The sequence below is a fragment of the Mauremys mutica genome, chromosome 4 (assembly GCF_020497125.1).
Source record: "Mauremys mutica isolate MM-2020 ecotype Southern chromosome 4, ASM2049712v1, whole genome shotgun sequence".
Lineage (NCBI taxonomy): Eukaryota > Metazoa > Chordata > Testudines > Geoemydidae > Mauremys > Mauremys mutica.
In genome coordinates, this window is record NC_059075.1 from 42,503,170 (window position 1) to 42,530,129 (window position 26,960).

General features: G+C 49.9%; 1 protein-coding gene and 1 long non-coding RNA gene across 3 annotated transcripts; one reads left to right on the forward strand and one right to left on the reverse strand.

Annotated features, from left to right (window-relative positions):
- Window positions 1-10: 10 nt before the first annotated feature.
- Window positions 11-3,715, forward strand: LOC123368173. The gene is made up of 3 exons (XR_006578708.1): window positions 11-116; window positions 2,109-2,178; window positions 3,652-3,715. It is a non-coding gene; the product is annotated as an uncharacterized LOC123368173 (long non-coding RNA).
- BATF (basic leucine zipper ATF-like transcription factor) lies at window positions 1,544-23,774 on the reverse strand. 2 transcript variants are annotated; one of them, XM_045012728.1, is made up of 5 exons: window positions 23,233-23,774; window positions 22,143-22,224; window positions 19,453-19,738; window positions 7,511-7,615; window positions 1,544-3,196 (listed from the first exon to the last, which is right to left on the reverse strand). In XM_045012728.1, exons 3-5 carry the CDS (start codon window positions 19,459-19,461, stop codon window positions 2,987-2,989), a joined length of 324 nt encoding a protein of 107 aa, XP_044868663.1. In that variant the 5' UTR covers window positions 19,462-19,738; window positions 22,143-22,224; window positions 23,233-23,774; the 3' UTR covers window positions 1,544-2,986. The 2 variants fall into 2 exon arrangements, with proteins under 2 accessions (XP_044868663.1, XP_044868662.1); XM_045012727.1 differs by lacking the exons at window positions 19,453-19,738; window positions 22,143-22,224; window positions 23,233-23,774 and adding an exon at window positions 10,182-10,773.
- Window positions 23,775-26,960: the final 3,186 nt, after the last annotated feature.

Below are 26,960 nucleotides of genomic sequence, written 5' to 3' on the forward strand. Positions count from 1 at the left end.
ACCTAAGGGGCTTTAAGAAAGGCAAGATGCTGCTCTTATGCAAAAGTCCTTAGGAATACAAATAAGGGGAAAAGAAATATAGAAAATACCCATTGGGACTGGCTGCTAGTGTCATGGTGAGAGCGTTCAGATTGGAAGGCATTTCTTCTGGCACAAACATAAAGAACCCCATTGGTATTTAGTAGATCTTGCTGCATACAGAGCTGCTTGAAGGAATTCTTCCTGCTGGCAGACAGCCACACTAGAGGCAGGCACGAGAGCTGAAGATCCCATCATGAAGGGACTAGTGTTTGTTTAGAAAGAGAGTGAGCTCTGGTATTCTTTGTCATGTCCCTGTAGAGGAGATTGCTGTGAAGCCATCTCTCAGCCTTATCCTTTACCCCAAGTCCCACCACCCAAGCAGGGGGGCCAAAGCTAAAGCCCAAGGGCTTCAGCCCCAGGTTGGGGGCCTGTAACTTGAGCCTTGCCACCCAGGGCTGAAGGTGGTGGGGCTCAGGCTTCAGCTTTGATCCCAGGCATGGGGGCTTGGGCTTCAACCCCAGACCCCAGCAAGTCTAACACCAGCCTTGGTGACCCCATTAAAACAGGGTCATGACCCAACTTGAGGTCCCAACCCACAGTTTAAGAACCACTGGCCTAGAGGTAAAACAGGCTTGGAATTTCAAAGCAATGAAAAAGCACTAAAGTTGTGACCATAGACAGAGATTCCCCATAAACCAGGAGGTATTTTAAATCAGTGGAGACTCCTGCTATGGGGCCTGTGCTCTCCCCCAGTAGGGAGACAGAGCCTGATGGATCCCTGCACAGGACAGAATATGGGAGCAATAGACCCACTGTACACTCCCCAATCTCTTCTAGACCAACATGCAAGGTCAGCTCTAGAGATGACAGAATGAAAAAGCCAGTAGAACACTCAACAGGACCCAAAGCACTTACCAGCTGGAAGGAGAGGAAGTGCAGTCTGGAGCACTCACACTAAATGAGCCCTTTGGGGCTCCAGCTAGTTGTCTTTCCCAGATTTAAAGGACCAGCTACTAGATGAGTACATTCTGGGAAAGAACCTATGAAACGGGGATCTCAAAGCAGGGCATTCATTGGGGGGTGAGCAGTTCTGGTTGCTGTCTGACTGAATATGATGAAATTCCTACCTGTGTGAGATCCGGGATTTGTAAGATGCCCTGAGATGGCCCCAGTCAAAGCCTGCTAGATTTTATATGGCTGGGATATTTACAACTCCCTTTTAGTGTCTTCTGCTTTGGCATATTGCATACAAAAAAAATCCAGATTCCTCTGCTCCCTGCCTGGGATGTGCACTGGGCCAGCCATGCTTGCCTGTGGAAGCCCTGGCACCCTGCCTCTGCAGAGATGAGAAGGGAGCTAGGAGCAGGAGGCTGCCCTCCATGGCCTACCTCTCTCCAGATTCTAAAATGGTTCTGCTAGAATCACCATCATCTTACCCCTGTGCATGCCCTTCCCCTTGGCAGAGGAGCCCAAACTTCCACACAGACACCCATGAATCCAGGGGAGCAGGGCTTCCCTTCCCAGCAGGAACAGCAAAGTTGGGAGGCCATGTCCTCTGAAGGAGGGTTAGTGAGAAACCTCACAGTGTTTCCTAGGCCCCTCCTGCAGCAACTTCACATGGGGGAAGAGGAGGATAGCACCCATCACTGGTGCTTCCCAGGTGTACAGTAAGGTTACTAGTGGACTTCAGGGAGTTTCCTGCTCTTCTGCATGTCACTTTTGGGTTTGTTCTCTGGCACAGCAGAGAGACTGGAAACAACCTCCTGTGAGCGAGGAGGGCACCCATAGCTCAGATCAGTTAATGCCAGAGCTTCAGTACAATGCCTATTTCTTACCCCTCTAGCAAAGCTGCAGACAGTGCCCCCTGCTGGGAGAACACTGCTGCTGTTATTCCTTAAAGTAGGCAGTAATTTTGAGAATGGCCAAACACTAATCTACAGTAGCAACAGGGTTTGCGGAGGCAGGCCGCACACAGACCTGTGCATAGGTCTGGGGCACATGGGTGGCCAGCTCCCTGATTGGTGTGTGTGTCTGCTGCAGATACAGTCCATATTGTTATCTGTACCTTTGTCTTTCTATCATGACAGAGCCAGCAATGATCTTTAGTGAAAGAATTTGGTCTGCAGGCAGCTGAGAGCTGGGGGAGCCAGCAGAGAAGTGAGTTGTAACTGTGTATGTACAGGTACCAGTGTTAGCAGCCAGTCTCATCCCTGCAGCGCTGAGGAATAGATCTCCCACAGGAAAGGCCAAAGGATACAACAAACACATAAATGGCCCTTCCTCATCCTTCCTGGTCCAGAGAGAGGGCAGAGACATGTTACACATGTTACACATTGACAACAGGCCGCTGTTGTCTGGATTAGACATTAGCACAGCTTCTCCAGCCCCAGGTCCCCGCTGCTTCATATAAGGCTGTTCCCCAGAATTTCTAGTGTTGTATTCTCCATTTTCTGCCACGCTCAGTTTGTAATGTGGAATCTCAGGGGAGGCCAGGCCAGGTTTTTAAAGAAAGCGTTAAACATTTTACTCTTTATTTTTTAAAAAATAAACCAGTCTCCCCCGCTACCCCATGGCCCCTCATTCCCAGCGCTCCTCTCCTGGGAGCACTCACTGGTGAAGTCTCCAGCTGACTGCTCACATGGAGATAGGGTTCCTGTGTCACATAGACCCATGCGAGGTCCCAGTGCAAACAACAGAACAGGGATTGGTGCCAATTTGCAAACGCTTCCCTTCTCTGTTGATCTGAGATTTAACCTCCCTGAAGATGCCTCCTGGTGTTCTGCCATATCTGCACCGGGGCCAACTCCTAGACATGTGACCCTGGGCCTGGCCCAGTAGACGCTTGAAGGAGGGGCAGGAATAGCTGTAACAGTCCATGTCCCTCCTGTGAACCAAAGAGTGAGCCCCGTGGGGTCTCTGATTTCCATTTGTGGAGCCTGCAAGCTGCGTGTCCTTGTGGCCGGGCTCAGTGCTGGAAGCGTGGGGAGCTGATGTGGGGCTGGTGGAAGGAGTGTGTGGCATACAGCACCTCCGGGGGCGGTTGGGGCACCGTGGTCAGGATGGAGCAGAGGGGCTCATGGGAGCTCAGCATTGAGGTGAAATGCTTCATTTCTTCCGTCAGCTGCTTGATCTCTCTGCGCAGGGCAGCGTTCTGCCTCTCCAGGTCCTCGCTTTCCTGAGGGCACAAAAGCAGCAGGGGCTAGATTAGTGTTCTGCCTGCAGAGCCATCACAGGGGTGGGGGGAATTCTGGGAGGAAAACTGGCAGAGCAGTATGTCCAGAGGGGGTGGGAGGTAAGAGATGGTATCTCTGCAGAGCAGCAGCCGGAGGACAGCTGGGTTAGTGCTCAAACTGCAGAGGGAGCTGGCTCCCATCTATGTTATTATTATACATTGATATTGCTGTGGTGCCAAAAGCAACCAGCTGAGGACCCCATTATGCTGGGCACTGTACACACATATAGGAAAATGACAGTCCCTTGCCCCAAAGAATTTACAGTCCAGGAAACCAACATAACAGTGGATAAGACAAATAAGCAGGGGGGCGGATGGGGGAACAGGGTAGGATGTACACACTTCTCAGCCAGTCAGGAGCAGTGATCACAATTCACCCCCTGCCTAACAATTCACAGGTTGCAGTTTCCTGTGTGCTTTACAGAAGAGACAAGTTTGAGGAGGGCCTTGAAAGAAGACAAGGGGATGGCTTTTCTGATCTATCTGTCTGTCTGTCTATCAGCATCTTTCAAGTGTCTGGCTGTCACTGCAGTATCTCAGTGCTGCTGGGAGCAGTTGGAGCTGTCTTAGTGTGGTGACCAAATGTCCCGATTTTATAGAGACAGTCCCAATATTTGGGGCTTTTTTTTTATATGGGCTCCTATTACTCCCCACCTCCTGTCCTGATTTTTCACACTTGCTATCTGGTCACCCTATGCCTCAGGGAAGAGCCTGGGGGTATCTGGGTGGGGGGAGAGAGGTCAGAGCCCTTCATCTCACTACCCCGGAGAGTTTCCACAGTGACACATTTCCTGTAAATTCAAAGCGGCGCTGTGTCTGGGCAACTCCCACCCCACCCCCAGCCAGCCAGGGGTCCTGCCACGGAGCCAGTGACATTCTCAGCCCTCAGCCACACTCTCTCCCCAGCAGCTGCTTACGAGAAGTGACAGCAGCACCAGCACGTTCCCCGCCCAGGCACTCACAGCTCCCTCTCACGCACACACCTCCCAGGCCACATCCCGACCTGAGGCAGATTGGCCTGGGGGGAGGGGATGATAAATAACCGCCGTTATAATCAGAAATAACCAGAAAACCACCTGTCACAGGAAACCTGTCATTGCCATGGTAAGACAAGACTCACTGCTTCCTGCCAGTGCCTGGGGAAACCAGACGTATGGCAGGGAGGGGGAGGTACATTGATGTGACAGAAAGAAAGAGGGAAACTGAGGCCTCAGAAGAAAAAAAATGAATAATAATGGTGGTGATGATGTACAGTCCTGCCTAATGGTACTCAAAAAGCATGACAGACTGTATGCACCTCTCCTGAAATGCAGCCCTCACTAGCATGGAACACCTCAGCCACTGAACAGCACTCCGCAATGCTACTCAACAGTTCGAGACAGGACCTGAAGAATCATATGTCCAGTTGAAACCACAGTGGGGATTTGGAGAGACAGAATGTTGGAACCTAGGTTGAAATTTAGGCAGGCTACTGGGGCACTGAGACTCTATGGACAGTGCTATGAGATCTTGAATGACTGTTTACCATGCTCTATGGCCCCCCAAGGGCTAAATAGCTACCCAGCTAGCCACTCATCCAAAACAAAGCAGCATGCCACATCTCTGATCACCACACTGGGATTGCTAGTGGCAGGAACCTGATTTCTAAAGGTCTCTATTGCCTCAGTATTGGGGCACCTTGCACTAGTTAAAACAAACACACCATCAGATATTAATTGCCACAGCAGGACCTTGCAGAAGGGAGAGGGATCTCTCAGATCACTGGGTCCCACACAGCCTAATGCTTCACAGATCTTAACCAACTCCACACTCATCAGCTGACAAGAAGGCAGTGTGGGGAGTTTGGGAATTATAGGCTCTTAATGACTCACCCCACTAGAGTAACAAGCCACTCTGTTCTGCACCAGTTAAAACTTCTGGATCCTTTTAAAGTGATTACAGTGGCCTGAACTAACCACTGACACTGGAAAGTCCTGCTTCCAAGAGGCACTTTCACAGCCACTATGCCTATCAGATGAAAAGCGTTTGGGGATCCATTATAATCCAGAGACTGGAAACTATATTGGCCAAGGTTTGACAGGCATCTCCAGCAAAAAGGTGCAACCCTGTCTCTGTCCCATTCCTCCAGCTCTCTCCCCTACCCATTAGCATCAGTTCTGTCTTATCCAGGATGATCTTAAGCTACTTTGCTCCCATCCACGTCCCCACCTTTGCCAGGTGTCATCTGCACCATGGTAAAACTGCAAGCCACATGCCTCACTGTCTCCTCCAGCAAGGGGAATGCCTTGGGACACAGCAGGGGAGGGCTGGAGGAGAGGAAAAGTCAGTACTCATTCCTGCCCTCTGGAGCCGCTGGGAGAGAACAAACCCACTGAAAGGCTTTCCAATCTGCTGCTGTGAGCTGCAGCAGATTAGTGACTAACCCCTTGATTGTGGTATCACCCGACACTGACAGAGCTAACCAAATCAGCACACCTCTAAAAGGATCATTGGCCATGGATAGTGAGGAACACCTTCCCTGTAATGAACCCACTACTAAAGAAGTATTGAGGATAGCTGTGCAGTCAGGCTGTGGCAGAAGCTGTTCCAACACCACTTGCTCAATAATCCTCACCATAGTGGGGATAGATGGGGGTGTGGAGGCTTCTAAAGTCAAGGGACTGCGTCTTGAGCAGAAACCTGATGACTCCCTGTTTAAAGGGAAGTCTAAGATTTAATTACACAAACTCAGGAGTCATACCCTCCTGTTCTGACACCACTCCCATGCCTGCGACCTGCAGCCAAATACTCAGGGTCTCTGGAAAAGTAGATGCCAAATTCTTTACACTGAGAAAAGTGGCTTTGGGCAGTAAGTGGGAGTCGACAGCCTGGCACCCCATTCCCTCCCAACCCCATTGCACAGTCCCAGTGTGGCAATATGGCAAAGAAACAGGGTGAAACTAAGAGAGGCAAGATGTATGCCGGATATCAGGACCGTGCAAAGTATTCAGCTGTGGAGCCCTCTCCCAAGGGAAAGGGTAGGAGCCTCACCACCAGGGACATATAAAATTAAACTGGACAAAACACTAGTAAGTATACAACAGGGAATTATCCTGCATAGCTGGCAGGCAGTGGACTCGCAGAGACCTAATGGGGCTTTTCCAGCTCTAGGGCTTGATTCTCCATGGCTTTGCACATTGTATCATCATTTAAACCTATGCACAGCAAACATAAAATGCTACCAAGTCAGAACGGCAGTGTTTTACATGTTCTTTGCATGAATACAAGAGGTGACAAGAAGTGTGAGGTGAGGGAGTGTCAGGCCTTGTGTATTTAGGCTTTTAAAGGATTTTTGAGACAGTCAGAAGAGACTAAAAAGGTAACGATAATTTCAGGGCAAGAGGTAAAGTCTTGCCACAGATTAAAAACTGGGTGCAAAAAGTAGGACTATGTGGGCAATTTACAGCTCCGAGAGAGATTGAGAATGGGGTCCCTCAGAAATTAGTCCTAGCAGCATGGTTATTCATTGTATTTATCAATGAGCTGGAAGGGTGGTAACATTTGCTGATGACACAGAATTAATAAGGTTGATCAAGAGTAGGGAGGAATTCCTGGTGGAACACTAGGTGACTGGGCAGAAGAAATTCATTGTGGACAAGTGCAAGGGGAAGGTGCATACTGCTGGGTCTGAAATACAGGCGGATGTCACCAGCCAGAGAAGGCATCTGCTGTGTGCACAACAGCAATCAAAACTGCAAATAAAGGGGCCTCACCCCGCTCCCATTGCAGCAAGTGGCAAAATTTCCATTGGCGTGCATGGATCAGGATTGGACCCAACGTATTATTGCGGAATGGAGAATAATATGGGAAAGAATATACCTCTAACAAAGAGAGGTACATTCCTCATTCCTCCCACCCAACCCAGGACCCTGTGCTCAGCTTCAGCCACCTCATCTCCAAAAGGACAGAAAGAGCAGAAACAAAAGGTCCAGAGAATATGAGGAGGAGCCAAGAGGAGAGGCTTCAGCAGAGGTGACTTTTAACAGAGTACATCTGTTCCATTTTGAAGGGAACATCTGGCTGCTCCTGGAAGGAGCACCCTTCACCTTCACCATCCAGCTGCTGCTAGAGCTGCCGTCACATGCTCTGCTGGCCCATGTTCTTCCTGCCCCTGCCTGAACTGAATGGCTGTGTTGTGTGTTCATCTATGCTAGAACATGTCCCCTTATGTGTGCAAGGCCCCAGAGATCCAGATGGGGAGAGAATGGAAGCTTTTACCAAGTGCAGGGTGTCTGCCTTCTGGGTCTGCCTCTGTCTGCTCTTCTGAGCTGCGATGCGATTCTTCTCCCTCCTCTGAACTTTCCTCATGTCATCAGAAGAATCCTGAAAAATACAGGGCCTGGGAATGACAGAGACATCACCTCCACTACCATAGAGAGGCATGAGGTCAGGGGTACAGGGGCAGAACAGCCCCAAGCGAACACTCCTCTCAGCAAAGATCACCACACCCACTATTCTGGCCACATAGGCCACGTGTCCCTGTCTGACACACAGCATCAGTGCAAAACCAGGGTAGCGGTGCTCTCCTACTACAAGGATGTATGAGGCACTTAACAGCCACCCCCCTGAGATGTAATTCTATAAGCTGGATATGCTGGTAGAACTGGGAAGTGAATTCTGTCTTCATGGTACAGGCTTGGGTTGTAACCCGCAGAACCACAGGAGTCAGAGATGAAAAAAATAAACCTGTTGAATCACCCAGTCCAACCTCCCCAAAGGCCAGGGCAGGACTGTCCTCTATACAGCACTTTTTTATTCTTTGTGCAGTAGAGTTTCCAGTGTCCCATGCCAATGGGGCTCCCCCCTTCCCCTGGGAGATGATTCCACTGCCTGACTTATCTCACTGCCAAGGAGTCAATCCTGGCATTCAGCTTGCTTTTTGCCTTTCTTCATTTCATTCTCCGACAATTCTATTACTCCTAGTTCCCATATGTCACCCTAAATAATTGCCCTTCTACTCTGGGGTTTATCTGTTTCATACATTTGCAGAGTTATGTCCCTGCTTAGCTCAGCTACAGGCTCAGCTTTTTTTATCTTTCCCCCTGACTCAGTCACTACAGATCCCTGATCGCTTTGTTTGCTCTTCTCGGAACTCCCTGCATTTTAATGTCTTGCTGCTAATGTGGTATCCAGAACTGGCGGCAATATTCCAGGTCACATTTTCACCGGAGTTATGCAGAGAGGGGGTATGCCCTCCTAGCTCTGGGATGTGAGGTCTCTTTGCTTGAAGATCTCACTCCTCAGCATCATTCAGCAGCCATTCCGGCATTAATTGTTATTATTTCTTATTTTTATTATTTATTATTATTATGGAAGGTTCTCTGCTGATAACTGATCCTCCCACTCTCTCTGGCAGCTAAAACCCTCATCAGATCCTATCGTTTTCTGTCTTCCACTGTAACTGCTGCCTCTCTGGACTCTCTGACACGTACACCACCTCCTTCCTTCGCTTGCAAAATGCAGCCTCTAGAGTTATCTTCCTGAACCATCAGTCTGTCCCTTTTCTTCCTCCCCCAACTTTATGATCTCTCCATTTCCTCAAATTTAAACCTCATATCCTAACCTTCAGTTTCCTTCCTCAACCCACCCCAGCCAACATATCCAGCCTACCCTCTTACCTTATTGCCCCCAGCCCTGCACAGTGAAGATCCCAGTCTGGGTACCCCACTTGTCTACTTCCCCCTTGACTGCTGTTAAGCCTCATTCCCTTCTAGACAGAGTGCTCTCCCAAACCCTGTTTGCCCAGCCAGCCCCATCTACTCAGTGTTTGTCCAGGGCCGACTTTATGACCCGTGGGGCCCAATTCGAATACCCGGCGGTGGTCCGGGGCTTCGGCGGCACGTCGGCAGCAGGGGGTCCGGTCCAGGTTTTCCGCGGCAGCGAAGGACCCCCCACTGCCAAAATGCCACCGAAGACCTCCGGAGCAGGGCCCTCTTAGGTATGGGTGTGAGGCCCTCTTAGGAGCAGGGGCCGATTCCGGGGAATCAGGGGAATCGGCCTAAAGCCGGCCCTGTGTTTGTCCGTAAGCTCCTCGGGGGTAAAGTCCTTCATATCTGGTGTCCTGCGCAGCACCATGTGGTTAACAGCTAGCAAAGAATAAAGTACCCAGAAAAGAAGATGGAATCATCCGGGACACGTCTTAAGAATAACCCCGTGGCAGGCATGTCACCAGACAGCCGGAGGAACACACAAAAGGGGCCCACTCAAAGAATCCCTCTATACAACAGCACTTAGACAGGGAAACTTATGGGACTTAAATAGAAAAGGTGCACAGAGCAGCCCAGGATAGACAAGGATAGCGGAGCCTTGTTCATGCCCTAAGTGATATCTGATGGCATGGGAAGGATTTGGATTCAGAATGAGATCCTGACCACATGCTGGGGAGGGCTCAGAGCCCACAACAGGGTCTCTTCAGAGACGCTGGTACTCTCACTTTACCAAGCTCCCAGCCTGCGGGATGCCTGAAGTTTGTGGGGTGGCCCCTGCAAGTCAGAACCAGGCGTTTCAGGTGCCGCCCCTCATGTGGCCTGTGCTAATGTGGTTCCTCTGCAAAAACACTCCTCACAGAGTCCTTTGGTTTTAAGCTTGTTCCTGCATGGGGGCTTCCTGCTTAGCTCTCTGTGGCCTGGTTTACATGGGGGGGGGTTAGTTTGTACTAACTCAAGCCAGAATGCATTGAAAACGCCTGCATGAACACAATGCAAATCTTTAAAGTGCAGTAACTCCCTGTTCGCTGCAAATTCTGTACTCCACTTTCAAAGTGGAGTAAGTGCACGGTGGACTGAGTTAGCGTGTCCCTCCCCAGGCTGGTTCCTAGAAAGCCCTGCCATTCTGCGCTGTGAAAACACCCCAGGATGGGAGCATGGCTGCAAAGAATTCAAAGTGTTACCTGTTTGCTAGGTGGGGGTGACTGGCTGAAGCTGCTGGAGTCGCTGCTGTCAGAGCTATGGGGCATGGCTCGCGTCCCTCTTCCCAGGGCCTCTTCTGCTTCCTCTGTGTCCTTGGTGATCTTGGTTTCCTTTGGCTTTTATTCACCCCTCCCTTCCCCTGCCGTCTTTCCCTCTCTCCCTTGGTTACTTTCTTTGCCTCTTTCCCTGTCCCTCTCTTTGTCACGTTGCTCTCCCTGTGTCACTTTCTCTGCCACTCTGCCCCAGTTCCTCCCTGCACCTCTCTCCTCTCTGTCACTGCACCTTGCAGTGATGTCTAGGTCTTAGGCTCCTGTGGTTTCTCGGAAGCTGCGAGGGACGTAAGCTGAAAGTCACATGGGCGGAAACTTTACGAAGAAGAAAAAAAGTTACATTGAGAAAAAAAAACACACACATCTGGGAAAAACGAGCTTCAAAATAGCTTGAAAAACCCCCGACACCTTCAGGCGGTTTGAGAAACAGCGACAAAGTTTCAAAAGAGACAAACAACCAGAGAGAAAAAAACCTAGCACAAGCTGCAAAATACGGCCCCTCAGAGAGGAGGAGGCGGCGCATAGAGACACAGAAAATGCCAAAGCCGCTCATTTGTAAATGTAGCAAGCAGGGAGTTTGATCACGTGCCAGGTACCCTGGGCTCCCCACCCCATCTGCCAAGCCCAGCTTGGGAAGTTCCCAGACAGACTCTGAGTTGCAGACCTCCCACCTTCCCAGCCATCCACCCACCAAACAGCTGAGGTCCCCAGAAGTGACGTGGTTTGCAGGGGTCCTGGAGAGGAGACCAGGGCCATTGGCAAGTGCACGCACAGGAGATCTTTTTGTGCAGATGGTTCTGCATCTTTGGTACACAGGCCTCTGAAAGTGCCAAACCCCCCAGAAGGAGGAACATTGGGAGCAGGGTGGGGACTGCCTTTGACAGTATTAATAGTTTCTGTTAGCCAAAGCTCTCCAAGCACTTTAAAACATTAATTAATTAAGCTTCAACTCCCCACCACCAGCCTGGGAGGAACATATTATTATCCCTGTTACGTATGCAGGGAGACTGAGGCGCATAGATGGGACGTTGCCGTGGTTTCACAGAAAGTCAATAGCAGAGCCAGGAATAAAACCCAGGAGTCCTGACTCCCGATCCCCACCCCAATCAACCACTAGACTTCAGTCCCTTGCAAAGCTGTGATTAGATCCCAGGAGTCCTGATGCCCAGTCTCCCCTGCCCTAACCGTTAAACCATACTCCCTGCCAGAGCTAGGAATAGAACACAGGAGTCCTGACGGCCAACCCCCTGCTATAACCGCTCGTGTAGTAGAAGGGGCCAAAGCCAATGAAGGATACCTGACCAGCATCTCATGTAGGGATACATGCCCTGAAAGGACACAGTCCCCGCACTCCTTGTTTGCTCACATGTGGGCCATTTTACCAGCCTAAGATGGGAACGTTTTGCATTGTGATGGTTGATTGTGTCTTGGTTTTGTTGTTTTGCACTAAAAACACCATTAAAGCATAAATTCATCATTGGCCCCCATCCATCCCTTCACCAGCCCTGAGCTGCCGCAGGGCTCAGGGTATTTGTGTCACCTTTGTATCTCCTCTACCCCAGGCTGGCCAGGGGATACTTCAGTCCCTGGTGCCATTTGGCATAGCCTGAGGGCCCCCAAGGGGCTACTGTGACAGCTGGGAATAGCTGGCGTGCAGCAATGCCCCCCAGGAATGCCCCCAAAATACCTCTTGCAGTAGGGGCTCCTGAGGGGGTGGCTCCTTAGCCAAAGGAATTACCAAGAGGGTGGATCACCTAGTTTTATGATCCTTTTATGCCTTCAGACCCAGAGGGACAAAACATTGGGATGAGCTGGGCCCATTTGTCTTTTCTGATTTGCCCTCTCTCCCCTCCCCTTCTTTTCCTCCTCCCCCTTAGTGTCCACCTCCCCGCACTCGCCAAACTCTTCTCCACTCCTCAGTCTGTCCAAATCTCTCCCAACCATTCTCTCCCCCCTCGGTCGGCCCAGGGCAATGTCAAGCTACCTGAAAGGGGAGCAGAGCAAGTGGGAAGAAAGCAGGAAGGCCAGGGTTAGAATAGAAGAGGCAGCAGGGAAGCATTGAGATTAATGGGGGAGCTGGGATGGGAGGGGTACATATGGATAGTGGGGATCCTGCAACTCCAGCCTAAGGGGCATGGGCAGAGCTGATTGGGGGTCAGGACTGGAACAGCAGGCGGTGATAGCAGGCAGAGCCCTGGGGATGCTAGAACAGTAGCTGGCCACACTTTGCTTTCTGAGCACTGAGCACTGAGTTCCCTTTGCTTTCTTTAGTTAGGGACATGCTGAGAATCCCCCTAGCAAGGCAGGTCACAGCTGTGGGGTTCCAACATGAGCGCCTGGGTGGAAACAAGTCAGTAATGCAGTGATGTTGTGAGCTTTGGGTTTGCAGATTAATTTTTATTTCCAGCGGCAAAGCAAACCAACAGGGGAGCAGAGAGCACATGCTAGTGGCTCACACAGAAGGCTGCACAACTCAAGGTGGTTACTCCCGGCTTTGGTCATTCATAGACACAACATGCATCCTCTCATGGACAGGTACCAGCGAATGAAAACAAATGTGTGGGGCTCTTTATGGGTTTGTCTACACTGGGATATTGACTGGCATGGCTATAGCTGAATAATTATTCCCTATGGCTGTGCCAGTCAATTTCCTTGTGTAGACAAGACCTCGCTAATTTGTATGGATCTCACCATCAGAGCATCTGAGCACCTTACGGTCTTCAACATATTCATCCTCCCAACACCTTGGTGTGGTAGAGAAGTGCCAGTGCAGCTTACAGACAGGGAGTGGAGGCACTGAATGTCTACACTGCAAAAAAACCCATGGCAGCGAGTCGCAAAACCCAGCTCAACCGACTTGGGCTCACGGGGCTACAATCAGCAGTGTGGATGCTCTTGTTCGGGCTGGAGCTCAGGCTGTGTGACCACCTCCCCCACCAGCTGGGTTTCAGAGCCCAAGCTCTAGCCTGAGCAGGAACGTCTCCATGCTGTTTTTAGCCCCATCACGTGATCCCCACGAGCCTGAGTCAGTTGACCCAGGCTCTGAGACTCACTGCCACAGGGTTTTTTTGCAGTGTAGACGTACCCTGAAAGAGGAAGGCCTACAGCAGGGGTTCTCAGACTTTTGTACTGGTGATCCCTTTCACACAGCAAGCCTCTGAGTGCGACCCTCTTATACATTAAAAACATTTTTTTATATATTTAACACCATTACAAATGCTGGAGGCAAAGCAGGGTTTGGGGTGGAGGCTGACAGCTCACGACCCCCCATGTAATAACCTCACAACCCCCTGAGGGGTCCCGACCCCCAGTTTGAGAATCCCTGCCCTACAGCTTCCCAAGTGGCTAGTGGGAAGCCTTGTTTTTCGTTTGCTCAACCAGAAGCACCTGGAAGTGGCCTGATTTTCAGAAAGTGCTGAACACACACCACCCCTTTCAAAATCAGGACCTTAAAAAGCATCTTATGTTAGGCTCCTACAAACTGGGGCCCACCCACCCAATCACTTTTAAAGAGGTAGGCCTATGAGATTTACCCAGCATCATAGAGGCAACCTGTGGCAACGCAGGGAACAGAACCCAAGTCTTCTAAGTCCCAGGCTAGTGTCCAAACAACTGAAGCACCCATCTTTTCCAGTGCCTGCCCCTCTCCCTTCCTGTGATGTTCTGTCTCCATGGGCCGTTGTTTTCCCCAGAGTGGAGCCCTGGATTCCTAATGTGCCAAAGGGGCCCCCACTTCCACAGCTGGTAAGTGTATCTCACAGTCAAGCCAGCCACCAAGGAGACAGAAGTGGGGGAAGGGGGAAGTATATAAACTGGCCTGAAAGATTCAGTGAGCAAGAGTAAAACTGAGACAAAGCTTGAAAAGCTTGAGTGAGCTTTTCTTTGCATAGCTGACAGGCAGATTCTGCTCTCGGTTACACCATGGTGTGAGTCCAGAGCCATCTCCGTGTCTGCTCGTTGAACATACACTAGCCTAGGTGACAGCACACTTGGCCCCAGTGATTTTCTGAGCTCTCCATCTGGCTGGGCAGCACTGAGGAGTGGAGAATGAAAGTGGAGGTTCTTCTCTGCCTTCTGCACACAAACGAGAACCCTGGGGCTCCACGGTAATGTGCTCAAAAGCCTATTTAATTGATTCCTTTCCCTGCTCTCCCTCACCAACTTCAGCCCCATTCCCACCATGCCTTCATAGAACCACAGGGTTAGAAGGGACCACAAGGGTAATCTAGTCTAACGCTCACAAATTCTGAAGTGGGACGGAGGTAACTAATCCTCCCGCTCACTTCAGCTCTAAAAAGTTCAGCACCATCCACCCTCCTTGATCTGATCCTCAAAGCTACTCCCTTTCCCTCTATTGAATCCCTCCTCTGCTGTGATGCCATGGGGGCTCAGCCCATTGATGAGGGCTCAAGGGCCAGCTGGGGAGAGTTGTCACTTTATATATTTATAATAATACTAATATTGCCAATGTCTGTACAAATGGTATCAGAGTTCAATTGTCTCTCTCATCACATATGTCACTGGTCTGCTTAGACGGTAAACTCTTTGGGGCATGGACCAAGTTGTCATGTGTTTGCACAGTGCCCAGCACAATTGCACCTCGATCCAGTGTTGAGCCTGGGGTGTTACTATAATACAAAGATTAAATTATAAGATTCTACTTGACTATAGCTGGTGACTAACAGATCAAGCTCTTTGTTCTTCTCTAAATAGTCCCACCCAGAAGCTGCACAACCTCTTACACAGAGACAGACACAGGATCTACAAGCCCTTTAGATCACAGCAGTCCTAGGAGCACTCCTTCCTTAGGTAAAAAACATCTTTAACCGTGCTATAGGGCAAATGTGCTGAATTCTTTTCTTCAATAGGCTAATAAGCCCAATGGATACAGGAAATACTCATGGTGCAATCTGACCTCAGGAAAGCGTCTGACACTTTTATCTGATGTTCTCTGAGGATAACTAGAGAGAAGGGGATTCCCTGGAATGAGCAATACAAAACTAGTTAAACACTGACTTGAGAGAATAATTATCCATTGTTTCATGGGAGGAGATATCGAGCGTGATCCATCCAGAAGGGAGCTACTCTCTGTCCAGCCCTGGTCAATATTTTCATTAACAGCTTGGGGGATGGAGTGTAGACTCTGCTGGGCAGCGATACTAAGTTGGGAGAGAATCACAAACACTTTGGAGGAACAGATTAAAATCGTGATCCAGATGAATGGGGGAGAGGGCTGGAAATGTGCATTGCCAAGGCTGTGTGTAGTTAGGAGGCAGCACATCCTGTACTGTGTGGGACCTCAATACAGGCAGCACCTCTGCTCTGAAGAGGTTGTGCTGGATGCAGGCAATGAGGAAGTTTGCTACCTTGGGTAGTCTGCCTGCCCTTAGCAGAAGCCTGCACTTCAGGACTAGGGGATAGTTCCAGTTCTCTCTATGGCCAGTTGACCACCCACCTCTGCTTAAGGATGGACAAGTAAATGGACAATGGATGCTAGCAAAACTATGTCAGCTGTGACTGAACACAGGATAAGTGAAATGCTGACTCCAGTCTCCTGGCTATGAGGACAGCACAGCCTTTGGAGCTGGGATCTGGGACTGGATGGTTTAGTGACTATCTGACACAGTTGCAAGGTTGTTTGGTTCTCAGCAACCCAGTCACTTTCTTCATACCCAGGAGAGCAAGAGCAGAAGAAACCATCTGGCAGTGGCTCCATTAACAGCTGCTGAGAGCAGTTCAGGGATCCAGCTGGGGCCACAAACTCTCCCATGGGACCTTTTGAGTTTCTTGAGCTTAATCACAGCAGCAGGGAGGCAGTTATCTGCGGTGTTGAAGGGACTAAAACCAAAAGTCAGGTTTCTGCCACTATTGTACCTGCTCAGCTCTGGGGAGTGAAGATACTTCTCAGTGGAGACTGGCATTCAAGGGGTGGGAGGCAGGCAGCATTGTTCTGGTTCCTTCTCTCTTCTGAATAACAATGACCACTTCAGAGCAGCTGAGCCAGAGGGGGAACCCCCTGGAATGTCTTCACCAGGGCCACAAGGGACAATCCAGGAGGCTGCAGGACTGCAGCATCTCCACTGCAGTCTCCTCTGCCATGTGATAATGCTACATAAAGCCCAGAAAGATTCACTGTTTCCTAACTGGACAAGGAACTTTATTGGGACAGGAAAACACTAAAGCTTCTGCCTAGAGCCTGATCCAACCCTCTCTAGCCCGCTGCAGATTTAAAGGAACAGCACACACTTTTGTACATCTCCCTCCCCTGTACAGGTTTTCTGTACAACCAACATTTCACAAGAATTACTATTTAACAACAAATCACAGAGCCAAAGAAGTTACTGGCATCACCATTCTGTAGCTGCCAACATTTTTCAGCTTCATGTGTGATACTTTATGGAAATTATTTCAGAACCACGGTTCTTTGCAAATAATGTGCTACATCAGTGTAACAAAAACTGGGTGTGATTGGTTGTTGGTGATCCCTCTGTTGATACTCACACCTTCTTGTCAACTACTGGGAATGGGCCACATCCACCCTAATTGAATTGGCCTCGTTAGCACTGACCCCCACACTTGGTAAGGCAACTCCCATCTTTTCATGTGCTGTATATTTATACCTGCTAACTGTACTTTCCACTCCATGCATCTGATGAAGTGGGCTATAGCCCACCAAAGCTTATGCCCAAATAAATGTGTTAGTTTCTAAGGTGCCACAAGGACTCTTCGTTAGATTAAAAGCTGTGGTGGATGAAGTCTTCTCTATCACGCTAGGTTGCCAACATCGTATTTCAAAAATAAGGGACTGTTTTCTTAGCACTCTTCCTCCCGTCACGCACTCTCCTGCCAGCAGGCCTCAGCCCTGACTGGAGTGGGGGCAACTATCTATAGGGGTAATAAAGGTAGCTCAGTCTCCACAGCCACATGACTTTTGATCTCTCTGTTGTGTTTGCCAGTTAGTACAAAGGTAGGTGGTGAGTTTGGGACATGGGAGCTAAACTGAGTCCCAATGTCTCCCCACTCCCATGCTCTAGTCTCTTGCCCAGCCGTTCCCCATTCCTTGTCCCCTGTCTCCTTGCCCAGCCAGTCCCTGTCCCTCCTCCCCTCTCAGCTCAATCCTCCTCATCTGACCTCAGTTTCCCTCCCCACCTACTGGCTGCCCCTCCAATTCCCTCCTAGCTCCCAGTTCCTCTCCCCACCCCAACTTCCAGTCCCAGTTTCTCTCTTCCCCCCTGCCAGCCCCCAGTCCCAGTTTTCGCCTCTCAGGCTCCTTGTGCCAATCTACCTCCCCCACTCCCTGCTGCAGATCCGGCTATTGTCCTTCTGCATTAATCAAGCAGCTTCCTCTTCCTTGCTGCCTGGGCCCAGCTGGTGGTCACTGAGAGCAGAAGCTCCCTATTCTCAGTTCACATGCCTAGACCTGGCATCATATGCAGTAGCCCAAAGCTGCAATTGTAGGGAAAGTCCTGCTCAGCCCGGTCTAGAGCATACCCACCGCACATGTGATCATCAGGAAATTTAGGGGCTAAACTCTGAGAAGTGTCTACTGAGCGTGTGCAAACTGCTATTTTTCTAAGGCTTGTAAATTGACCAGATTTCAGCAGATGTTCACCAGAATGACAAAAGGAACATTCCTGACACAAAGGCCACCCCCCTGCCAAATTTCAAATTGCTGCTCCAAAGCCCGGGGGCAACAGAGCTTCTCAAAAAAAAGGCTGACCGAATATTTTAACATGGACAGAACAAGGTATTTTCCCCATGCCTCATTCTCAGAAATGGCTGGACCACTCTGGCTTACAATTCCAAGAAGTTTGGCAAAGTTATAAGCAACTGAAAACAGGGTTGTATAATGGGAAGTGTTGAGCAACCTTCAGAGTAGGCAGTGCTGCCAGCCCTTCCTATAATGCACAGCCCCTATTAGACAAGAGTTGTCTAATATTTGTCCTCGTTGATTTTTGCTTGGGACTGGGTCTTAAGCTGGGATGAGCTTCAGGCTGTAGCAAAGAGAAAAGCCTGGGACCTCAAAGGCTGCATTTGCACCAAGAATATTCATCAGTTCTTCTACTCTAGGTCTAGAACCAGTGCAGCTCTACCAGTACTAGCAATGGCAGGAATACAGACCAGGCAAAGCTTTTCCACCCCACTCTGTCACCTAAGCTATGCCCAGAACTGCCAACTCTGTGTGTTCCCTGTAGACTATACATTTTCAGATCCTTCTACAAATCAATGGGGAAATACCCTCTGCTTGGCTGTCATTTCCCATTCACCTGCCCCTCAGGGGAGGAGAGCCAATCAGAGCTGCTACACAGGCTAATGGACAGACCTCTGCCTTTCATTTCCCTGAAGGTGAAGCAGAGGTCTGAACCGTGGTGAAGTGCTCAGCCCTTTGATCTCAGAGCTCACTGAGGAACAGCTGCACCCTGTCAGCTCTGCAGCTATCCATGTGACCTGTACCCCACCGTATGTACCTGTCACCATCCCCCAAGGACTGGATACCATTAGTGGCTGGGCATGGGCTCAGCAGCCTTTATGCGGAGCACATGCTTGCAGATGTCCAGCTGGGCTCCAAGACACTCTACCGCCAGGGGATTATTGTGAGCCGCATGAATAATAGTGCTATACCCGCCTGTATTGGGCTCCACTCCCTTCCTGGCTCAGGAGATGCATGACTGCCTCCTCATACCAGTTTTCGAGGGGCCATCAAAGCAGTGCCCTGCCCAGGGGTGCTGGAATAATTTGTATAGTGGGGGGTGCTGAGTCACTGAACCAAACTGTAAACCCTGTATCCCTGAATCCACTTCAAGCCAGGGGGTGCAGCAGCCCCCCTAGTTCCAGCACCTATGGCCCTGCCCCAATCCATGGGTGCGTGTGTAGCGTAGGAATGGGTTCAGTGTGTGTATGCTGAATGAATGCTTGGGGGAGTGTGGAATGAAGGGGGGTAGGTGGTGGAGTAAGTTGTGTCTGGTGAGTACGTGCATAAGGAGCGGGTGGGTGGGAAGACAGGATGGTGTGAAAGTGGGTGCAGAAGGAATGCCTGTTGAGATGTATAGAATGAATGCATCGAGAGGCACATGCAGGACAAATAGGCCATGTGTCTGCCCACTTACGCAAATGTGTGTAAAACAGAATCTACTGGGTTTATGCTTGCAAATGTTGGTATGTACAGTAGGTAACCCTGTTCCACACACAAAACAATACATACCAGTGGCATGAATAGGTCTGAATGGTGTCAGCCTTCATAAGCCAGGATCCCTTTCCAGGGAATAACTTCAAAAGATGAAATTTTAACTGCATGAGCTGTACTATAGAAACAATCTTCTGTGCCAGGAGCAGCAGCAGTGCCTGTCATGGGGCTGTCGTGATAGGTGCACACTACAGATGTGCTGTAAGGCACAAGAAATCCACCAGTCAATAGATGACCATGGAGGCATGGCTGGGATTATATCATTCTGATGTAGCAGGACGGAAAGATGGCATGAGGCAGACAGCTAAAAGAAAATAATAGGAAAAAGGTTACAAACATCTTTTCCCTACCAGTCTGAACACTCCATTGTTTAGTAATTTGTGACCCAACACTCACCAATTAAAATGGGAATAATGGACAGCTCTGTCGTTAGTGCTGACAACTAAAAGGGAGTTATTTCCACTTACATTGCAACCACAATGTCATTAATATTTAGAGTTTTGTGGACAGCACATGGATCGGAGATGTAGCTTCCATGCTGTTGCTGTAGCTAGAAACTGCTGTGAACTCAAACTTAGGAGAAGGTGCTGTAGGCAGTTCTGGGCTAACATGTCCATAGGGAAAATTCCTTCCTAACCCCCGTCACTTAATGGATGGTTTATATCCTGAAGCAGGAGGCTTTATAAGCCATCTCTGTGTTTTTCATTCTTGTGATTGGCATTCTGAATGTTCCTATTAACCATATAAACCTCTGTTTTATTTTATTTTTTACAAACCCTGTTATATTCTTGGCCTACAGGTATCTTGTGGTGGTGGATTCCAAAGCTAATTGTCCAATAGGTAAAAAGTATTTCCTTGTATCCGTTTAAATGAACTGCCTTTCAATGTAATTGAACAACCCCTTGTTCATGTATTAGGAGAGGGGGTGAACAGAAGTACCTAGTCTCCTATCTCTTCTAGACCATGCACTATTTTGCACATCTATTATGTCCCATTTTATCAGTCTCATCTCTAAGCTAAGCAGACCAATCTTTTTAGTCTCTTTTTAGGGACATCTTCCATATCTGTAATCATGGTCCTCACCCATCACTGAACCCCTCCTATTTCTGCAATAGCCTTTTGAGGTAGCATGACCAGAGCTCAATACAATACTCCAGGGGAGGGCATCCCATTGATTTATACAATGGCATTACATTTTCCATATTATTTTCCCTCTCATTCCTTATGCATCCTACTATTTTCTTTGCTTTTCTTGACTGCACATTGAGCAATGGTTTTCACTGAGCTGTCCATAGTGGTGCCTGGGTCATTTTCCTAAGTGGTTACAGCAGGTATGAAGAATTCAACAATGGGAGTCAATAGATTAAATGCTCCTTCCAATGTGCATTACTTTGCATTTGCCAATATTGAATCCCATCTGCCATCATGCTGCCTAGTCACCCAGCTTTGCTAGGTCCCTCTGAAATTCTTCACAGTCTCCTCCACTAACCTAAAACATTTTGTCATCTGCAAGTGAGAGTTAAGGAATGAATCACTAACAGGTAACTTTGTTTCCAAAGACAGTCTCCACAGCAGAAAGAAGATTCCTTGTTTTCAACAAGTGTCTCCAACTGACTGCATGGTGTACCCACAGGTTTTCCTGCAGCTGCTGATCAGTGGTGAGAACCCTGGGGCCCAAACCCAGAATGGAAGGTACTTACCAGAAATCCACTAACTGGGTCTGGCAACAACCTTCATTTTCTAGCTTAGGGGACAATCACAAGTCCATATCCCACAGTAAGGAACTGATCAGTTTTCAGGTTATCGCTCAAAACCAAAACCAAATGTGTCCTGGATACATGTTCCATTGGACTGGGATCCCTATATTTGCCAGAAAAGCATTATTGCCAAATTTCCTTTGACTACATCCAGGCCTTTCAGAATAAGCCAATTTCCAACAAATCTGAGAGCGTGTCTGCTCTGACTTTGCTGGAATCGTGTCTCTGGAACAAGTACAAGCAGGGACTGCAGCGTCAGGACTCAGGACTTCCCCTGACAGCACCACAAATAACACAGCTCAGCAAGTTCATTCTGCAGAAATCAGATATCATCAAAGTAAAGTGGAGGTTACTGGCAAAGGATCCTGCCCTAGAAGCTTCATCTGAGATGTGAAACTCTTCAGAAAAACCTCTCTGTCACACAAGACCAAGCTCTGCTCTCAGTCACACCCATGCAACCTCTCCGGTCAGCAGGCTTTCCTACTTGTGACTGATCCCGCTCTATGTCTCAGCCACAGTCTCTCTTCATCTCACAGCACTGACTCCAGAGCCCTATCACTCCCACTCACAGGAGTCAGGGATGGAAAAGAGCCAGTATTGGCAGAGTTTACAGCATCTGAAAATTTTTGCTAGTGGCAGTTTTCCAACTAACCTGGAGGCTGCCAGCCTCCATGGCTGCTTTCCTCCTTCGGCCTCCCACAAAGGCTGCTTCCTTCCCTCCCCCCAGGGCAGCCTGACCCGTTGCCATGAACCCCATTGCACTAAGGTCACAGTCTAAATGAGCAAAGATAGACCAAGGAAGACCATTCTGATTTGACAGGAGGGAAGGTGAGGCTCAGAGAGATTGAATCACTCCCCCAGGGTCACACAGTAAATCTATAGTAGAGCTAGGAACTGAACTCAGGTCTTCTAGTTTCTGAGGCTAGTACTTTAGCTACAAGACCAACTTACCTCAGATGCAGAGCCTGCTGCACACTCCCTGCCCTCGGCCTCTCTCTCTGTGCTGTGACCAGCTGAGCTGTGCCTAATACTTCTGCTGGGAGAAGAGAAACAGTTGGGAGTAGGGAGGAAGCCATTGAGCTGCCAGGAGAGGAGAGGCTCAGAGAAATTGAGCCTAGCGTAGGCTCAATTTGCTGTAAATTAAAACAGACACAACACAAGCAAAAAACCTGAGCTAGCAGCTGCTCCTCTTTCTAAGACCAGAAAAGAATTAATCAAAGATGAAACCCAACTATGCTCCCTTACTCCAGAGACTAGCCCTTATGCCTGGGAAGTTTTGTCTCTGTGTTATTCTTATATCCTGCTGTGCTCATCATTATGGTGTTGCAGTTATTGATGTTTTTCTCCCTGCCCCTCTTTAGCCCCTTTCCTCGCGCCAGGGCTCCCTCCCCATCTGGACTGTGCCCTGCTCACATTTCTGCCTGGCCCCAGACCACAAAGGTGGCAGCACGGGCACCAGCTTTTCTCAGAGCAGTTTCTGAATCTCTTGGTAAATATCAGGCTGGGGATTTTTTGGGTTATTTTTTTCCAGTGAGATAAGTAGAAAGAAGCAAGAAAAATACATACCCATTGGCCTTGGGCCCTGACACAAAGTGAAACAGGGAGGCAAAGGGCAGGTTACCTCTCAAAAATTAATTAATACCATTTTCCACAGTACCACAGACTCCTACCCAACCTACACCAGGAAGGACAAGGAGACTGTGCACCATACAACAGGCCCTCTAGGGAGCAAGTGGCCCAGGGGAAGGATGTGTGATGAGCAAAAATGACTCAACTCATAGGGAGGAAGTGGGAATTAATTGCTTACTAAGGGAGAGGGTTAGGAGTCTGACAGTAGGGAGATGAGAGGGCATCTGCACGGAGTCAAGGAAGATGCAAGAGACTACCATTAACTAGAGCTCAGTTGCTGGTGGGGGCCCTGGAGTCTAGAAGGAAGGCAGGGCACCGGGAGGGTAAGTAGTCAGTTTTTGTAGAAGACTGTCCCTCCTCCCCTGTCCCTGGGTCCCAGGCCAGAGCCAGAGCTGCACTAGTCTTTACTCACCGGGCTGCTGTGGGAGGAGGAGGTGAGAGTGTCTCCATGGGGAGAACAGGAGAAGGTGGCTGAAGGCCACTAGGGAACCAGTACAGAAGTGACAGAGCAGGTCCGGTTGGAGAGAGTGGACAACGAGACCTGGACCTGGCTGAACTTGGCTCATTGTTTCCAGTGTGAGCAGAGAGACTGCAATCAGCTTGTTTATTTAATGGGGAAATCACTGAGTACCTAACCGGCACAGTCCCTGGCCCCACCACAATTCTCTGGGCTCCAGGCAAGGAACAAGAAACACTGCTCCTGCACATCACCCCCGCTGGGAACACCTCCAGAAGCAGAGCTTTCCACCGTATCCTTACAGCTCCCCCTGCTGGGAAAGGCTAGGGCTGCAGGAGATAGTACCAAGAGTTGGGAAGAAAGGTGGTGTTCTCCCTGCAGGCTTGACCTAGGATGGGCCCCAATTCCACAACAAGTAGATCAAAGGTGTCATTTGCTATGGGGCAAGGGGGAAATTGCTCCCCACATCTTGGTTTCCCCCCTATGAGTTTCAGGGAGCTGCCCTCTCTGTTACGACTGGGGAGGGGGGAGCCAAATGTGAATGGCGTTATGACCCCATGCACCAGGTCACAATGGCACTCACTCAAACTTGGCCCCTCCATTATGGATGGGCAGCTGGGCCAAATCTGCCACCATAGGCTAATGAGGAAGGAGGTGGCAGATTGTCTTGAGCAGCCTCTGGTGCCCTCACCCCCACCAATAGGATAGGCACCAGCATCTGTAGCAATCTGGGCCAGAGCTGAGGCGCAATCTGGGCTCCGATCCCTGCCCTGCTCTTGCTCTGGTGATAGGTGAATTATCTCCCCGCTGGTCCACGCTCCCCACCCACCACACTCCCCAGGACAGGACCCGTTTACCACCTCCCTCTGGTATGGGATTGGCCTACTAACCCTCCATGGCCACTGCAGCTTCAGTGGGGAGGAGGAAGTGGAGACGCTGACACAACTCTTCCCCCTGAATTTTTCTGAAATGATGCCCCTGTAGTAGATAGCGATGGAGGAGGGAAGCTGGCTTTGGCATGCTGAGAGGGACGTGAGCGTGGTCCGGATGTGGATAAGGGCTGTCTGTTAGAGGCAAGGCAGCGGTCCCTGCTTAGGACCCGCATTTGGAGATGGAGGTGGGTGGGCAGCCGGCCCCCGTGCTCACAATTTCCATTGTGCTGCTGCCACCATTGAAATGAAAATCTCTCCCACGCTCTAACCACCCTGTTTCCATCCAAACAATTGTGGTGAGAATGTCAGGGGGGCCTGTGAGATATTGTGGGGCTAGCAGCCCATGTCAGTGCTTCCTCTGTGCTTCTTCCTTGGGACCACATGGAAGAGTGAAGATAGTTAGGGGCCATTAACAGTCGATGTTCCCATCTGAGATGAAGGGGAGAGATTGGGAAGGGCAGAGGGACTGAGGCCTGTTACAAGAGCTCAGAGCTCCTGGAACTGTAATGCTATCCCTGGCTTCACCCATGGCAGCTGCTTTTTGAGCAGAAGGATCCTCTCTGCTCCACAATTCTGCTCTCCTGGCAGTCGCAGTAAAGTGCATGGGTGGGGGTGCTGGATCTGTGTGTCAGCTGGCTAATCTTTGTGTTTTGTCCTTTGTGTTTTCCAGGTGAATCCCTGTGCCTGTACTCTGTGCTGCCAGCACTGACACTGAACTGGGTGGACAGTGCTTAACTCTTTGTGTGTAGGAGCACTGTGGGATTGAGCTGGGAGGACAGCATTGCTGCTGCTCTGCTAGCACTGCACTGCTGCAGAGTGTCGGGGCGGTGGCTGACATGGTGCTCTGCCATGCTCAGAGCAAGTGCAGACACAGCTCTGTTACTGCCGGTGTTAGAACCTGGACAGATAGTTGAGTAGTTCTGTGTGCAGATATGTGGTATGTTGCAGACATTTTAGCTAGTTGCAACCATGCTGGCAGTGCCCAAATTATCTAGTATGGACACGGTCTAAAGAGAACACAAACTCTAGAGCTGGGAGGCAAACAAACTTGATCAAAATAGTCCCAAAATTAGAAGCACAAAAAGCCAAAGGGAGAAAAATGCACCAAAGAAAATCAGTGTGTCCTGACTCCATATCACTGAGAGATGGGATCAGCCGCAGACACCTTCCACTTTGCCCGCTGTAAAACACAGTCCCTATAGGTCCCCCAGGGCAAAGCTCTCTCCGCCCACCCCAAACCAGAGCCATTAGAACAGCCAGAGGCAGAAGTACTACAGAGAACTAACAGCAAAAAAATCCCACTCATCACAACCTCTGGGTGCCAACCCTGCTAGTCAGCCCAGAAACTCCTCCTAATGACAGTGAGAAATAATCTCCATAAACCAATAATCCCTGAGCTGCCCTAGCACCAGAGGTTGGAGAATAGCCTCTTCCCCACGAAGAACTGAAAAAAGAAATCCCAAACCTATACATTCCTTACCAGCGAAGTGATTTGCATGGGGATATCATGCAGTAGTTCAGGTCGCCAGCAGATGGCGATGCAATTACTCAAATATTGCATTTTTGGAGGGGGTCTGTCTATGGGCCTGGCTCTCCTCCACCTGCCTCTTGTTTTGTGTCATCATTTACACCTGAGCAAAGTGAGGGCTGAAGTTCTTGGGTAGGAAGCATTTGACCCATTTACACAAGGGAAATGCTGCCAGCAGGTGAGGGCAGGGGAGAATGGAGCCCCAGTTATTTGGGAGAGTTGGGGGACCTTGTGGTAACCACAGGGGCGGCTCTACCTTTTTGGCCGCCCCAAGCAGTCATGCGCGGGAGGCGCCCCGGAGCCGCGGGAGCAGCGGACCTCCCGCGGGCATGACTGCGGATGGTCCGCTGGTCGCGCGGCTTGGCTGGACCTCCCGCAGCTGCGGACGGTTCGCAGGTCCGGCGGCTCCGCTTGAGCTGCCGCAGTCATGCCTGCGGGAGGTGCAGCCGAGCCGCGGGACCAGCGAACCGTCCGCAGTCATGCCTGCGGGAGGTCCACTGGAGCCGCGGGACGAGCGCCCCCTCCGCAGTCATGGCTGCGGCAGGTCCGGTCGTCCCGGGGCTCCGGTGGACCTCCCGCAGGCATGACTGCGGCAGGTCCGCCAGCCCAGCCTGCCACCCCCCCGGGAAAGGGCCGCCCCACGCGCGTGCTTGCCGTGCTGGGGTCTGGAGCCGGCCCTGGGTAACCATGTATGCAAAATCCAAGAGCAACACCTTTCTGAGTAGATGTATGACGGGAAAAGGAAAGCAGGGTGATGGCCAAGAACAGGAATGATAAAGCTATTGTCATATTCCTCTGTACCAGATGTGGACTGGCTACACAGCTTGCTTATATACACCAGATGTGTTCTTCATCAGATCCTTTAATACTCTGCCAGGTATAGCTAAGGATAGCTTTAAATATGGTAAAAGCAGCAAACAGTCCTGTGGCACCTTATAGACTAACAGACATTTTGGAGCATGAGCTTTCGTGGGTGAATACCCACTTCCTCGGATGCATGGGTCCAGATCCAGACTAACAGGGCTACCCCTCTGATACTTTAAATATGGTGTTTTACATACAGCGCCACCTAGTGGCTAAACTATATAATACAGGTTTCAGAGTAGCCGCCGTGTTAGTCTGTATCCGCAAAAAGAACAGGAGTACTTGTGGCAACTTAGAGACTAACAAATTTATTTGAGCATAAGCTTTCGTGGGCTACAGCTCACTTCTTCGGATGCATG